General features: G+C 43.1%; 1 protein-coding gene across 1 annotated transcript in view; it reads right to left on the reverse strand.

The window, feature by feature from the left end:
* AOX1 (aldehyde oxidase 1) overlaps window positions 1–16,247 on the reverse strand; it is a 97,166-nt gene that overhangs the window by 367 nt on the left and 80,552 nt on the right. Inside the window, exons 27-33 of the mRNA XM_075529026.1 lie at window positions 12,012–12,140; window positions 10,636–10,710; window positions 8,933–8,985; window positions 6,861–6,975; window positions 5,276–5,341; window positions 2,025–2,213; window positions 220–387 (exon numbers count right to left, since the gene is read on the reverse strand). Of these exons, the coding sequence (XP_075385141.1) occupies window positions 220–387; window positions 2,025–2,213; window positions 5,276–5,341; window positions 6,861–6,975; window positions 8,933–8,985; window positions 10,636–10,710; window positions 12,012–12,140 (795 nt within the window). The remainder of the gene's footprint in view (window positions 1–219; window positions 388–2,024; window positions 2,214–5,275; window positions 5,342–6,860; window positions 6,976–8,932; window positions 8,986–10,635; window positions 10,711–12,011; window positions 12,141–16,247) is intronic.

The raw sequence follows: 16,247 nt of genomic DNA on the forward strand, positions 1-16,247 counted from the left end.
CGTAAAGAGGTATGGTGCGTTCCTCTCAACTGTGAGAAATCATGTAGCCAGGAGAGTCACTGTGAACCATAACTGCATCCCACCATGGGAGTGCCCATCACTAAACACACCCGAGGAGGAAGGAGCTGTCTGTTGGTAAGTTAATGACATTTGAATGCAAGGACAGTGGCCCCCACCCCAGAACGTCATCAGTGCTGTTCCTCCTGGGCCAACCCATACCATTTTTGTGAACCTGTCTTCACAGGCCATTCGAATTTTCTCCGCGGTCAGTGGGCTATGAAGCTTCAGTGGTCCAAACTGGCCTCTCTCCTGCCGAGCTGCCCTTATTGCATCATGGATTGCAAAAAACACAGAACATCCCAGGAATAGTCCAGACTCCCCCAGACCCTTGAAGGGGAAAAAAACCCAACGAGATTATGACTTAAAAAGAAAAAATATATACACATACACAAATGTGGGAAGGAAAAAGTACTGCCACAAAATCATAGAAATCTTTATTAAGCAAGATTTAAAAAGGGGACCTTGTTGTTTCTTAACATAGCCTCCATCTAGGTCTATACATTTCTTTTGTCTTAATCAGTTTTATTGGCACTTCGTCTACACGTAATATAATAATTCAACCACATCAAGATGAGTTAGGTGTTCAACCTTTACCACAATCAATCTTAGAACATTTTCCTCTTCCTTTTACTCATTGTGATTTGTGTAATTTTTTTTTCAATTTTGGCAAAAATGCACACAACATTCAGTCTATACATTCTGAAGACCTCACTTTCATCTCTCTCACCCTTCCCTGAATAATTCTGCCAGTGGAACTTTTGGCATCCTGGAGGCACTCAGTCTGTGGTCCTTTGAGATGTTCTGTCCATTTGGGGGACCAAAAGAAGGCTGAATATCAGGGTGGTCGGACAGACGGAGGGGACAAGTTTCCCAAAGATCTTCTCACAGGACAGCCTGGCTGCTCTCAAAGAATGAGCCTTGTCATGATGGGAAAAACAATATTGCACCATGGAGATTACCTGGCCTATTTCTCACCAGTGCAAATTTCAGTTTTCTTAAAATGTCTTCCTAAAAAGCCCCTGCGATCGTCCTGAGTCCTTTGAGAAAAACTATCAACCTTTTTTTTCCTAGTTTGCCCCAAACACTGTGTACCCTTCCGAGCTGTCTTCTCTCTCTTGGATTTGTCTTTGACGTCTTCTCAGCCTCCCTGAAAATGCTGGATTTACCTAAAATCGCTTGCACATGGAGCAACACTTGTAAACGTGCTGCAAAGCTTCAGTGAGTTGGGAAGATAGTCACTTGAAAACTCCTCTTGTTAAAATTTTTAACCTTAAAATAGTTGGGTGTTTTTCTTTTTGGATGGCACATGATAGAACTTATCTGCAGCTATTCACTAATTACAAGATTGTTTGCACTCATTCTGTTTGGGATAAACCCTGACAACAGTACAACAGTATCTCTGAACTTACTTTGTATGCGCGTGCGTGTTTGTGGCCTTGTACATGGTATATGATCCTACACATGCACCCATATACTATACATAATGCATAGATCACATACTATTAGATACCAAGGGGTCTGCAACAAATTCCTGGGAAAATCCCATGATCTTTAAATTCTATTTTCCATGAACATGTTGAAGCCCCCACATATATGTAACATTTCATTAGAACAAGTTTGGTTTGGGGCCCAGTGTTCCCCTTCTCAGTATTGTTGGCCTAAGGACATAAACTCAAATGGAGACAGCAGATAGAGGCATGGTGATGATTACTGAAAGATGAAAAATCAGATGCAATCTGACTGGCAGCCATAGCAGTTCATGTTAAGTAGTAGGATTTGCAGTATTTTTTTTCTTTTAGTGTCTAATGTTAAATTGCTTGTAGTTAAATCATGTAACAGGGAATTTTCTTCAATAATCTCATTAAAGCAAACCTAACAAGCAAGAGATTAAAAATAGCTGCACCACCTGCAACACACACACAGACACCATGGAAGCCTGCCTTGATCCACAGAAAGACGCTTACCTTCGATGAATACAGGGTGCTTGAGTTTTCAGATGAAGGCAACAGAGAAATGTGCAAGGCAGTAGGGATATCACAGACAGCGGGGATTTTATATTGGTCCGGACCACGTGTATGTAGGACACCCTGGGGAGAATAATTCAGTTCCTCTAGTGTATAAAGGCCCATGCCTTGAATAAAAGCTCCTTCAATCTGAGACAAAAAAGAGAATTTCCACATATGAGAAAATATGCTCGACAGTAATGGCATTTAAGCATCATGCTGATACAAATGTTAAAACACAACTTAAGAGGGTTTTCTGGATGTAGTGGAGCACGTCTCTGAACATCTCCCCAAGAAGATTTCAAAACATTTTGTTCAACATCAAATTCAAAGTCAAGGGTCTTGGGTTCTAATCTTGATTCTGCTGCTAAATCGATAGCCCTAGAAAAGGCCTTCAAACAGTCGGTAGACCACATTCCCTCATTTGCTTCTGCTAACTGCAAGGTCAGTGGCTCAACCCCCCCCCACCCCAACACCACTCCTCAGAGGAAAATGAGATTACCTGCTCTCTTGAAGAGCTACAGCCTCAGAAACCCCAAATAGGGTCTCCATGAGTCAGAATCCATTTGATGGCCACGGTGCCTCTTTTATTTTGTCTTAACTTTTTGTTTATGAGGCAGTTAAGATTAAGTTCTCGACTACTAACCAAAAGGTTGGCAGTTTGAGCAAACCCAGAGATACTTTGGAAGAAAGCCCTAGCAATTTGCTTCTAAAAGGTCATAACCTTGAACCTCTATCTACTGCAATTCTACTGTGTAACGCACAGGATTGCGTGAGTTGGAATTGACTCAGTAGCAACAGGTTGGTTTAGGGCTGTATAAGGTGCTGTTATTATTGTCGCTAGGTGCTAGACGTCGAGTCAGTTCCGACTCTAAACCATCCAATGTACAACAGAACGAAGCACCACCTGGTCCTGCCTCGTCCTCACAACCGTAATGTTTGAGCCCTCTGTTGTAGCTACTGCATCAATCTATCTCCCGGAGGGCCTTGCTCTCTCTGGCTGCCCCTCCACTTTAGCAAGCATGACGTCCTTCTTCAGGGTCTGGTCTCTCCTGATCACATGTTCAAAATGCCTGAGACGAAGCCTAGCCACCCTTGCCTCTAAGAAGCATTTTAACTGTACTTCCTCGAAGACAGATCTGTTTGTTCTTTTGGCATCCACGGTGCTTTTAATATTCTTTGCCAGCACCATAGTCAAATACATTGATTCTCCTTTGGTCTTCCTTTGTCAATGTCCAACTTTCACATGCAAATGAGGCGAATGAAAATACCCTGGCTTATGTCAGGTGCACCTTAGTCTTCAAAGTAACACCTGCTCTTCAAAACTTAATAAGGTAGCTGTGTTAGTCTGGGCTAACTAGACAAACAAATTCATAGATACTCATATATGCATAAGAAAGAGTTTCATATCAAAGAGCAATTGTATATTGAGAAAACATCCCAGCCCAGACCAGATCAAATCCATAAGTCCGATATTAGCCCTTATGACCGATACTAGTCCATAAATTCCTCTTTAGACTCATGCACCACATTCAATAATGCCGGATGCAGGAAGATCAGTTGGTAGAAAGTCTTGTGGATCAAGTCACAGTGGAAGCATCTCAACGCAGGCGTGGGCATACAAGAGTTTCCTCCAGCTTTCTGTCTCAACCACAGGAAAGGGAAGGCAGAGTGTGTGTCCTGCCTCCAGGGAGGAAGACAGGAGTTCCCAGAATCCTCAGACGGTCATACCCACACAGAGGCATTATTGGCTATGACCTGATTGGCAGGCTAGACTCCACCCCTTCGCTCAAGTTGACTAGAGATTACGTAACTGCCACAGTAGCTAAGTGCTTTGTTTACAGACACCAGCATACTAGTGAGGCTATCATGTGTGGAGAATCCCATCCTCTCATCCCACCACACTGGCTCGTGAGCAGGCCAGCCTCACGTCTGTGGACTCAGTTTCTTCCCTTGTGCCATGAGAGTTTGAATGGACGCTCTAAGCTTTGACATGTTTGAAGTCTTAGTTTCATGTCATGTGGTCAAAATTCTCTTTCCACAGAAATTTTTTATTCCTAGATTTCTCCTTAGGTGATTTCTTTCCTATGACCACATTTTCTCCACGCCATTCCCTTGTTTGCTTGCGTTAACTGGGACGCTTGCTATCTTGTTTTCTATCAGAAGTATTAGATGAACTCTTACTAAAACAGCAAGTCAAGTCACTTCTGCCAAACAACTTAGGTGCCCATCCTTGGAGAATCTTCCAGAACACAGACCTCTTCCATGCTCTCGTCCTGGCCTCCTGTGCCACTCCTCTGACACATGTGCCCACCACTGTCATCAGCGCTCTTTCGTTGCCTGCTGTGAAGGCCTGGCTGAATGCCATGCTTTTCTCAGGTGATTTTCTCCACTCTGCCCTGACCCAGACTGTTGGTTGTTTTCCTTGACCAGCTGATCTACATCCAGAGTCCTGAGGCCTCCCTTGATGGCCCCAACTCCTGCCTCTGCCCATTCTCAAATGATAGCGTTCATGATCGGAGGGTCAATTAGATTCGGTTCTAAAGTTCAGATAGAGAAAAGCAGGTAAAGAACATGCGTGAGGTTTCTAAGCAGCTCTGTCATCCTAGAAGTGGAGTAGAAGGGACTCTGAAGATGCCTCCAGCTCTCTGAGTGTCTCAACCACTACCCACTTCCAACCGACTTTGGTCATACAAGAAATGTGCGTCCACTCTTGGAAAATGGATGGTTTCATCAAGAAAAACTAGGCATTGGATTTTTTTTATGACAAGCAGCTTGTGATTTTAAATCTTAACCACGTATTTCAAATTTGAATTAAAAATATATCTTTGGGGAAAATCCCACTGCCCTTCTAATCTTTTGATGGTTGTTATCCTACCCCAATGTGAAATTCCCTTAAGACAGAGCCTGCCATACGCCCAAGACTCAGACCTCAGTCCTCTGCTTCCAGCTAGAGATTTGGGGGATCATTTTGTCAACTCTAGACTTGCCTCATGCAAGCACCACAATCACGGGCTGAATGTTTCTTCAAAATCACCTCTCTATGAAAACAGTAAGGGATTTGAACTCTGGATTGGCCTGTGCTGAAGGGTCGCGACTGAAGGGGTATCAAAATAAAACGATGAGTAAGTCAGGCGGCATGTTTTGCCTGTAGATCCCCGAAGCAGTTTGGGGTTTTATAAATGGGAAGAGAGCACATGAGTCCCACGTACCTGGCCTAGGTCAAGGGCGGGATTGATACTGCAGCCAGCATCCATGACAATGTCAGTTCTGATGTTCTAGTAATAAACAAGATACGTCAACATTTTATTTTAATGAAAACAACTTAGAGAGAAGAAGCTAAGAAATAGGCTGGCATTGCTATAGAACCTTTGTTGGAAGGCCGGATTGTTTCAGGAAAAAGAAGCAACAAAGATTTGATTGTGTGAGAAAGACAGGCTTTCAAAGTTACATAAATAGTCTTCATCAGTTTAAGCACGGCTAGGTTTACTTCCCCCCTGAGACACAATAGGAGATCAATATTTACTTGCCCTTAAGCGGAATGATGCAACAGGTTGAGTTTAATCCACCGCAACTGACCTAACAGAGGGCACAGCAAACGGAAAATGCCCACGAACGCCTTCACTCTCCGCCTTGCAAACTCTGGGGCTGTGCTGCCCTGGGCCCAGCATCCATGGACTGATGGGGGAGGCTTGTTTACCAAGCCACAGAACTCATTGTGCGCCAGGAACAAAAGGGCTTTGAACTGCCATCTGCTGTTCTAACATTTTCACTTTGGGGGCAGAGAGGAGATTAATCTGACATCACAGCTTGGTAACCAAAAGTTCTCAGGAGGCAAGACAGCAGGCCCAGACAGGCTGTCAGTCATACCTTTGCTACTAACGCCGTTTGGTACCTTCTTTTATGCTTCATGTGGTCTCTGCATGACATGTGCATTCTGTTTATAATTATTAATAGCCCATAAGAGGCCCAAAAGTTTCGCTATTGGATCTGGAACTTTCCTAGACCATTGTAATAGTAAACGTACATACAAATATATAAAGATGTAAATAGATATATACTGATAGAGTATCACTGCCTAGAACAGGAGTCCTCAAACTATGGTCCGCGGGCCACCTGCAGCCCACCGAGTACATTCATCCGGCCTGCTGGGTGTTTTTGCTGCCGCTGCCTATCCAGCTTAGAAGCTGACTCGTCCACTGTGCTTAGGAATTTGTTCATAGTTTTTTTTAATACTATAGTCCAGCCCTCCAATGGTCTGAGGGACAGTGAACTGGCCCCCTGTTTAAAAAGATTGAGGACCCCTGGCCTAGAATATTTTACCATAATAAAAAGGATTTCTCTGTCTTCTATCAAGACACAATGAAAGGTAACATTCTCTTTGACAGCAGTTGGTGAGGCTGGTCCACCAGGAGACACTGGACCTCAGGTCAGAGGTAAGGGGGCTTGCTCCATAAAGTCTGCCGTGTCAATGAGGGCACACTGTCAATGCCCATGGCCTTCTTGGTCATGGTCCTGGATTGTGGTGGCCTGTCTCCAAGGCTGCCCTCGCCCATCTTATCTCCATGTATTCACACCCTTGGGTATTGTCCTGGGACTGGTCTGTGTGATCAATAGTCTATAGCAGAAAGGATGATATGTAATTTCTGAGAGTGGGTTGCAGAAGCCCGTGGCTTCCAAATGTAAGGGACAATTTGTGGGTCAGTTGTGGCTGGGATTTGTACCACTAACCTTCAAGGTTGGTGGTTTGAACCCCATCTTAAGTGTAATTTGAAGACTTTCCCAATGGATACTGACCTTATGATCACCTGTCAGGCAGTCAATTTCAACCTCGGAACAGGCAGCTCCATACACAAAATATTCGAAGGGATGACCTATGCCTTTCTCCCAGTCCATATATAACTCATAACCCCTGGAGGATACAAGAATTCTTGAGGAGTGTGGTGAAGTGATCAAGTCACACAAGCACAGACCACGATAATTAAACAGACTCACAAGACCCGTGTTTCAGCTGTATTCACAGATCACCAGAGAGACACTTCGCATTGCCAGTACCAACACAAAATGATTGCTCATAAAGTCTGCTACATAAATCAATGCTTACTTCCTTCTTAACTCAGGAGTCCTGGTAGCGCAGTGGGTATGTGTTGAGCTTTGATATGCAAGGTCGGCAGTTCGAAACCACCAGCAGTACCTTGGGAGAAAGACTGGACTTCTACTCTGGTAAACTGTTCTCGTCTCAGAAACTCACAGAGGGTTGCTACGAGTCAGCATTGAGTCAATGGCAATGAGTCTTATTTAACTTGTCTTATTGGAGATAAGAAAGTCCATCACTACAAACCAATGTATCATATCCCTGGAGCTGGCTGATAGCTTTATGATTATCCATCCTGTTGGCTAATATTGAAGCACGGGATGCTATTGTCCCTAGAGTCTCGGGGTGGTGTCCTCAGACTTGGGCAATTCAGCCTGCATTTTTACACCACGCAATTTCAAAGATGCACAGTTGTCTACTTTGTCCACCTTTCTGGTTTAAGATTCAATCTTCTATGTCAGGGATCAGATCCTATGGTCCTCATTTCTCAACACGACTGGCGTCTCAGCATTAGCCCCGCAGGCCAGCTATGACCCTAACACTTGTCTAATGGCACCAAATGAATATCGACGGTAGAGAAAAGTAGAGGCCAGCAATGCACCAGAACTCGCTGCCCCTCTCTCCTCTGCTTCCCAGCCTAGAAGTGGCCACTGAAAACGCCTTGTGCCATTTATACCAGAGCTTAGTCCTGACAACCAGCCAGTGTCACAACTCCCTTCACAATTGGCAAAGTGGCAAACCTGGGAAGGCTCTCTGTACCATTCTGCTCTCTAACACCTTCCACCTTCCATGAAAATAACCAGATAAATTCTTTTCCAAAGTACGTGAGTTCTAGTTGGCCCGTACTTAGCCAACAGGTTATCATCACATGTCTCATTTTTGGTCAATCTAGAAGATGTAAGATCGTTTCTATCTTATTACGGGCTTGACTTTCTTTCCCCTTGAGCCCTGGTGGTACAGTGTCTATGTACTGGACTTCAGTCTGCAAGATCACCAGTTCAAAACCACCAGCAGCAATGTGGGAGGAAAAGATAGGGCTTTCTACTCCCATCAAGAGTTACAGTCTCAGAAGTTCACAGGGGCAGCTCTACCCTGTCCCATAGGGTCACTATGAGTTGGTATTGACGTCATGGAAGTTAGTTTTCCCTTAGCTTTGTTCCTTAGCTTGAGGGACCAACTCAGATTGTGGTCGCAGTTGAACAACACTACAATACGCATTGTATAACTGAACTATGGAATGGCATGCTGTCTGGATTAGCTCCTAATAGAATAGCAAGAACTGTCCATCACTGCTCTGGATTCCAAGTATAATCCCCAGAGAACCACCTAATGTCTCATAGGATTTGAATTATTAAATAAGTCGAATTTGACCTGAAAATACCTATTGTACCTCAGAAAAGTCTTTCTAAACTCTTGGGTTAACCAGCAGTGTAATGTTCTTTATAACACTGGCTAGTACAGTGTTTCTCAATCTTCCTAATGCTGCAACCCTTTAATACAGTTCCTCATGTTGTGGTGACCTCCAACCATAACATTATTTTCATTGCTACTTCATCACTGTAATTTTGCTACTGTTATGAATCAGGCAACCCCTGTACAAGCGTTGTTGGATCTCCAAATGGGTCGCAACCCACAGGTTGAGAGCTGCTGGGCTAGTAGAAGGTATGAAACAATTTTGCCATGATTTTTAAAATGCTTAAAATACTTCCTCAAGTCTCTAAAATATATATTCTAAAATACAGATATATAATATGCAATTGAAAGTACCACCTACCTGAAGTATCCAGTAGCTGAAAGACTAATGCTTTCACGGAAAGCAGTCTGTGCCTATGAGCAAAGAGCATAACATGCTGAATCAAGGTTGTGTCAAAAAAAAAAAAAAGGCAACCACTTCAGACTTATACTCGAAGTTTACTCTGTGGTAAGTAAAGCCATCAGCAGAAATAAGTGATAAGGGTCAAGGTGAATGTATTCAGTTCCACAGGCTCCATCTCTGCAGACAGTAGTGGCACCTGGCTTGTAGTAACAGCTTTGGCACAGTGCATGTGATTGTGATAAATGACTGTCTTGATCTGTTACCTAGGCTACAGTGCTCTGCTTATGAAGAATTCCACTCAGTCATCTAGAACAAGTTAACTGATTAACAAGAAGCATTTCCAGAAATAATGGTTGGTTGGGTGTTTAATTTTAATATAACACATCCAGAAGTCTTAGAAAAGGGGAATCGTGTCGCTGAGTTGTGCCATTTATACCAAAAGTCTGACAGTGGTGTACACAGTTGACTACCAGCTAACATGACTGAGGTGTGTGTCCAAGCCCCTGATGTGAGAGTGGTGGATGGAAGCATGCAGGAAGAACCTGGGCTGAGGGGCAGCATGCCAAGATGGTGGACAACCAGTTTCCTCACACTCTGCCTCTCCCCAACTTTCTGCACCTCAGGGCTCAGGCGATACAGACAGCAGAGGGCCAAGGACAGAGATAAATATGCCCAGAGAATATCAAGATCTTCCATAAATATGAGTTATAGCCCTAACACAATGGGACAGCTGGAACCATTTCTAAGTCGAACTTCTCAAGGGTTACTTGCCCCAGGGCAATGCTTTTTTTAATGTTGCAAAGAAAGATACTCGGGAAGAGTCAGCTCAACATACGCTCAGCCTTTCTTGAGCAATGTTCCACAGCCCGGATACTTTACAGCCCATTACTTTGAAAAGTTTGCTGACTGATTTCAGAATGTGTGTCTTCTCTTCAAACTCAAGTTCATACAGATCAAAGGCAGGGGTCAAGGATCTTTCTGCTCTACTGCGGACCCTTGGGGACCATCTGATTGCTCAGTTTCCTAGGTCTACCTGATGCTTCCCAGGTTTCACTTTGATAGAATGATTCTACTCTTGTTTCTCCATTGGAGGAACGGTGGAAGCACAGAGGTGGAGAATAAGTAGATCGACAGCTATTGTTAGAAAATAACTGTTCCGCAGGAAGAAAGATGAAATTCTTGCATAATATGGAGTTCTGGACAGAAGGACTAACTTTTTCTTGAACAGCTAAAGAATCCATACAAGTTATCCTGCTGCAAGAATTCGTACAGCAGGTAATGATAGTAGGATTTCTACCTGCTGAGAACCAGCAGGTCTCTTGTTTATCACGCTACAACTATAGAACCTTTAAAAACGCCCTTAGCTCACATGTATCCTAATCCCACATCTCTCTGACTCTTCACCTTCCTTTCTGTCCTAACATAAAGCAGAGAGAGGAGTCCTGGTAATGTACTGGTTATGTGTTGGGCTGCGATTTACAAGTTGCCCAGTTCAAAACCACCAGCTGCTCCTTGGGAAAGGGCGGGCTTTCTACTCCTTGTAACAGTTACTGTCTCAGAAACCCACAGGGGAAGTTGAGTCCTGCCCTATAGGGTTGCTATGAGTCAGCATCGACTGGATAGCTGGCAGTGAGTGAAAACAGAGAAACAGCGATTCTCACCCAATCCTTCCAAGTTCCTCGGGGATTCTTGCTGATGATGGGTTCAAGGCGTTTCCAAAGAGTTTGACAAGCATTCTAGGGATTATTTTTTGTAATTAATAAGATTATAAAATGGGAGAGAAAACATACAGAGCAGCATTACATTTACTAAATAAATCAAGGCCGTGTCTACGTGCAGATAGCTAATAAACAGCAGGGCTAGGACTTAACCCTGGCAGTCTAGTGCCAGACGCTCTTCTTAGTTCTAATTCACTGCAATGGACTGGTGTCTGCTCTGCGCTAATAGTCTAAGGCAGTGGTTCTCAAGCTGGGGATATCTTTCAATGTCTGGAGATACTTTGGGGCGCTACTGTTGGGGAGCGTGTGCTATCAGTATCTACTGAGTAGCATTCAGGGGTGCTGCAATATATCCTACAATACACAGAACAGCTCCCCTGCAGTAGAGAGTTACTCCACTCCTCATGTCAATGACGTCCTGATTAAGAAACCCTGGTGTAGTGGAGAGACAGACATGCAGATGACAGTTTCAAGACAACATGACACAAGCCATGATGGAAGGCTATTTAGGAGGGCCAGGAGAACACAGAGAAGGAAGAAGTGGATGTGAACAGTTTCACATAGGGTATGTGTGTTACTAAAATATGAGCTAGTTTTCTAGACATACCACCTAAGATGAGGGCTGGATTGTAAGGGTGTGTTGGCATAGTGGTTACATGTTGGGCTGGGATCCGAAAAGTCAGCAGTTTGAAGCCACTGCCATTCTGTGGGAGAAAGGTGGGGATTTCTACTCCCATATGGAGTTACAGTCTCAGAAACCCATAGGAACAGTTCTCCTCTGTCCTTTTGGGTTACTTTGGGTCAGGATTGACCTGATAGCAGTGAGCTTGGGTTTTGTTTTAAGAATTCAAAGGCTAAAAAATAATCCATTGGTCTAGAGGTCAGTTTTTGAACTTGACGCGGTCAGCTTTGCTTTGTGGACAACGTCATTTTAGCTGGGGTGTGGAAGACAGTGAAAAATCAGTGGAGCTGGTGGTGGCAAGACAGGACGCTAAAGACGTGGGAAATGTGGGAGTCTGAATAGAATGGTGATATTAAGGTAACACAGACATGGGAGACACAGATACTGTGGGAGTGGAATGCATAGGACTGGCTGACCGGTAAGATGTCAGGAGGGAGGGAGAGAAAAAAACAGGTGGTATTCTTAGTCGGGAGACCTGATGAGTGTGGTAGCACTGACTGCTACACATAAGAGACCGGGGGAGCAGCAGCATTGGGCTCGGGGAAAGGCCTCAGAGGCCAGTTAATGCTCCGTGTCTTCTGAGCTCCACTAACCCTGATGAGGTTAGTGATCTGGAGGCTACCACAATGATTCTTACCTGCACTGCCAACCCGTTGACATCTGCCACCAGCGACGCTCCTGAGAAACTTGCATTAGGGACAGTTTCTGTGCTGGTTCCACGCAGGTGAACATTGGACATTGGCATCCTTAACTCACGGCTGACCACCTGGATTGCAGAAGAGAGTTTCTTTTGTCATGCAGAATTCAGGTTAGTCACAGACCATTAACACATGCCCTGCATCGATGAGAAGCTCTCTTCTGCACAGTGAGAGCCAGGGGACAGACATATGGATTACTCTGTGCACTTAGCCACAGAGAGTGCCTCTTCTAAAATCTCTTGCTGGCTTACACCCCAATCCTTGAGTACACTTCCTTTTCTTCTTCAGGAAGAGAAGGCCAGGCCACAGAATCAGGCAGGAAGAAACACTACGTGTTTTTAAAATCATGCCATCAACATTTTTGAGGTTGCTGTTACCACCACTCAAGGACAAAGTAGCCCACTGACTGTATCTACCACCGAAGGTGCATTTCTATAGCCACGAAAGGACACGGGGCTTGCAGCAGCAGCAGCAAGATCATGGAGGGAAGGAGTTGGCGCTTGGGCTACATAGTCACACCAGGACTTAACCTGCTGTCATTTTATCCCTTTGTTCCTAGTGGTCAAGAGCAAAATCATATCGCTGCCTTGAGCTGACATCATTCTCTATCTCCTTATCAGTAGGGTTTAATAAAATTTTATCATAAATGAGATAAGGACACTGGCATACAGGCATTCCCAAACACCCAGCCTCCAGAAGATCACCTGTGAGCAGGCATAGACCTAGAACATGGAGGTCTCCTGTAGCTCCTTACAGAAAAATCATGCTAGAAGTGGGGTTGAATTCAGCGTCTGATGAGTCTCCTCTGGAAATAACCCAGGGATGTGAATAGCCTGATGATTAGCCACACGGCACTGTAAAGGCGATTATGGCAGATGTACTTAGGCTAAAATGTAATACTTGATCATTTGACCTCCCTTTTGACCCATTTTAAAGTTGCTTAAATTTTTAGTATTTTGTTTTTTTTAATTGAGGTTTTTCTATGTTTTGTCTGGTTATTGTTGGGCTTGGTTTTAGTTTATTTGCTTCCTATTTATGTTTTCTATGATTTTCTGTATAAAAAAATCCAGGATAGGTAAATCTATAGAGACAATAACTGGTTTAATAATTACCCAGGGGTGTGGTAGCAACCCTCATGGCATAGTGGTTATGAGTTTGGATGTGATCTGGAAGGTCAGCAGTTGGAAACCACCAGCTGCTCCTCAGGAGAAAGGCAGGGCTTTCTACTCCCCTAAAAAGTTACAGTCTTGGAAACTCACAGGGCAATTCTACCCTGTCCAATAGCGATTGGCATCACCTCAATGGCAGTGACTTTAGAGGGTCATGACATGGGAGAACGAGGAAAAGTGAGCAGCTAACAACATGAGTATGAGAAGAAAGTGTTCTAAATTGATGACGGTAATGACTGTACAACTCTTCTCAATATGATTGAACAATTAAAGTGTATGATAGATGAAGTACACCAATAGCATTTTTTAAGTGGGGGAAATTATAGACAGTTCTCAAGTGACTGATAATATGAAAATATATATATATATATACTCAGCATCTTTATAATCAGAAAGATGCAAATTAGAGAAATAATTAAATACTAACAATATTAAACGATGCATGAAACATCAAGAAAAGATGAATACACAGAGTCACAACATCAAAAGGAACTAGTCGATATTTAATCATCTCAAGAGGCAGTATATGGTCAAGAACTGGTTGTGTGAAGAAAGAAATCTAAGCTGGACGAAAAGCATTAGCAAAACTCAAGACTCCAGGAATTGGCGGGACACCAACTGAAATGTTTCAGCAGGCTGAAGAAGCACTGGAAGCACTCAGTTGCCTATGCTAAGAAATTAGGAAGACCAACATATGCGTTTCCATTCCAAAGAAGGGTGACCCAATATACGCAACAGAATATGAAAATTATAGAACAATATCATTAAGACCATCTGTAAGTAAAATTTTGCTGAAGATCATTCAACAATAGTTGTAGCAGAATATCAACAGGGAACTGCCAGAAATTCAAGCCATATTCAGTAATGGACAAAGAATAAGGGATATCTTGGCTGAAAGCACAGAATACCAGAGAGATGTTTCCTTGTGTTTGATTGACTATGCCGAGGCTTTGGACTGTGCAGAACATTTGAGAATGCCTAACTGTGCTCATGTGGAACGTGCACATGTCAGTTATTCTAACAGGACACGGGAATATACCACTGCTTAAAATCAAGAACGTGCACATCAGGGTTGCATCCTCTCACCAAACTTGTTCAGTCTGTTTGCTAAGCAAATAATCAGAGAAGCTGGACTACACGAAGAAGGATTGGAGGAAGGCTTGTAAACAAATTTTGATTTGAAAATGACACAAGCTTGCTTGCTGAAAGTGAAGAGAACACGAAGCATTTGATGAAGATCAAGGATTACAACCTTCCATGTGGATTACAATTCAGTGTAAAGAAGACAAAAATCCTTACTACTGGACCAATAGACAACATCGTGATAAATGAAGAACAGATTGAAGTTGTCCAGGATTTCATCTGTCTCTTCCTGTTAAACTCTCTTTTATATTTTTCTGTCTCTGCTCACTGTTGATCCCTCCACTCTCCCTGTTCCTGCTCCCATCCCTGGCCTCCTTGTGGTCATCAAAGTCTTGTCTATTAGTGTAGAAACCATATTTCCTCTTCTGTGTTTTTCCTTATTACAGTGGTGATGTTAATTACTGTATATACTTGTGTAGAAGCCAAGTTTTTCAGCACTTTTTTTGCAGCTCGCAGTTGAACTACATTCGAATAAACTTGTATCAACAGTATCTTAAATTCTATGTCATTGGATACATTATTGATGTTATCAATGAAATTGCCTTATACTCCAGGGTCAGCACATTCTTAATGCAGTTTTTGTGGAAAAATTAGGTGCCTCGGCTGATATTCAGGTCGGCTTATACTTGAGTATATACGGTATATATCTTGGTAAGATTGACTTAGTTTTCCAAGCACAATTGTGGTAATTACATAATTTGGTGTCAGTTTGAGGATTAAGAGAGTAAGGGTGGAGTCTAGCCTGTCAATCAGGATATAGCCAACAAGGCCTCTGGGTGGGTATGGCCTTCTCCTGAAGGTTCCGGTATTACTCCTTGGAGGCGGGCGAAACTCTCTCTCTTAGCTCACTCCCCACAAGACATACCGATGAAGAAGACACATGGAGAGAGGCTGAAGGAGCCAGACCTCTGGAGCCAGAGAAGCCACGTGGAGAACCGTGCCAGCACTAAGTTGCTTACAATACCACTAGATCCACAAGACTTCCCACCCACTAGCCTGTGATCTTCCTGCATTTGGCATCATTGCATGTGTTTCATGAACCTGAAGAGGACTTTGTAGATTGGTAGCAGACATAAGGGCTAATATCAAACTTATGGATTTTGTCTGGCTGAGATGTTTTCTTAATATTCAATTGCTCTTGTATATAAAGCTCTTTCTTATACACATATGAGTTTCCATGAATTTGCTTCTCTAGTCAACCTGGGCTAACACAACAATATTATCTAGTTTTGTCCATGTCTTGTGGTATTTAAGAGAGCTATCTTAAACAACTGAATTTTTAAAAATCTATTTTATTGGGGACTCATACAATTCTTATCACAATCCATACATATATCCATTGTGTCAAGCGCATTTGTACATTTGTTGCTATCATCATTCTCAAAACATTTGCTTTCTACTTGAGCCCTTGGTATCAGTTCCTCATTTTCCCCCTCCCTTCCTGATTCCCCCTCCCTCATGAACCCTTGGTATCTATACATTATTATTATTATTTTGTCATATCTTACACTGTCTGGTATCTCCCTTCAGCCACTTTTCTTTTGTCCATCCCCAAGGGGGGAGGTTATACGTAGATCCTTGTATCAGTTCTGCCTTTCCACCCTACCCTCTCTCCAATCATCCAGGATCTCCACTCTCACCACTGGTCCTGAAGTGATCATCTGTCCTGGATTCCCTGTGTTTCCAATTCCTATCTGTACTAGTCTATATCCTCTGGTCTAGCCAGATTAAACAACTGAATTTTATTGATGCATAAAATTCCATAGAATGAATGTACCAGAGCTTGTTTATCCAGTCATCTATAGTAAAGGTTTTTGTTGTTTCCATGTTTTTTCTATTGTGGAAATTGCTGAGTAAAAATAG

The sequence above is a fragment of the Tenrec ecaudatus genome, chromosome 13 (genome assembly GCF_050624435.1).
Source record: "Tenrec ecaudatus isolate mTenEca1 chromosome 13, mTenEca1.hap1, whole genome shotgun sequence".
NCBI classification, from domain to species: Eukaryota; Metazoa; Chordata; class Mammalia; order Afrosoricida; family Tenrecidae; genus Tenrec; species Tenrec ecaudatus.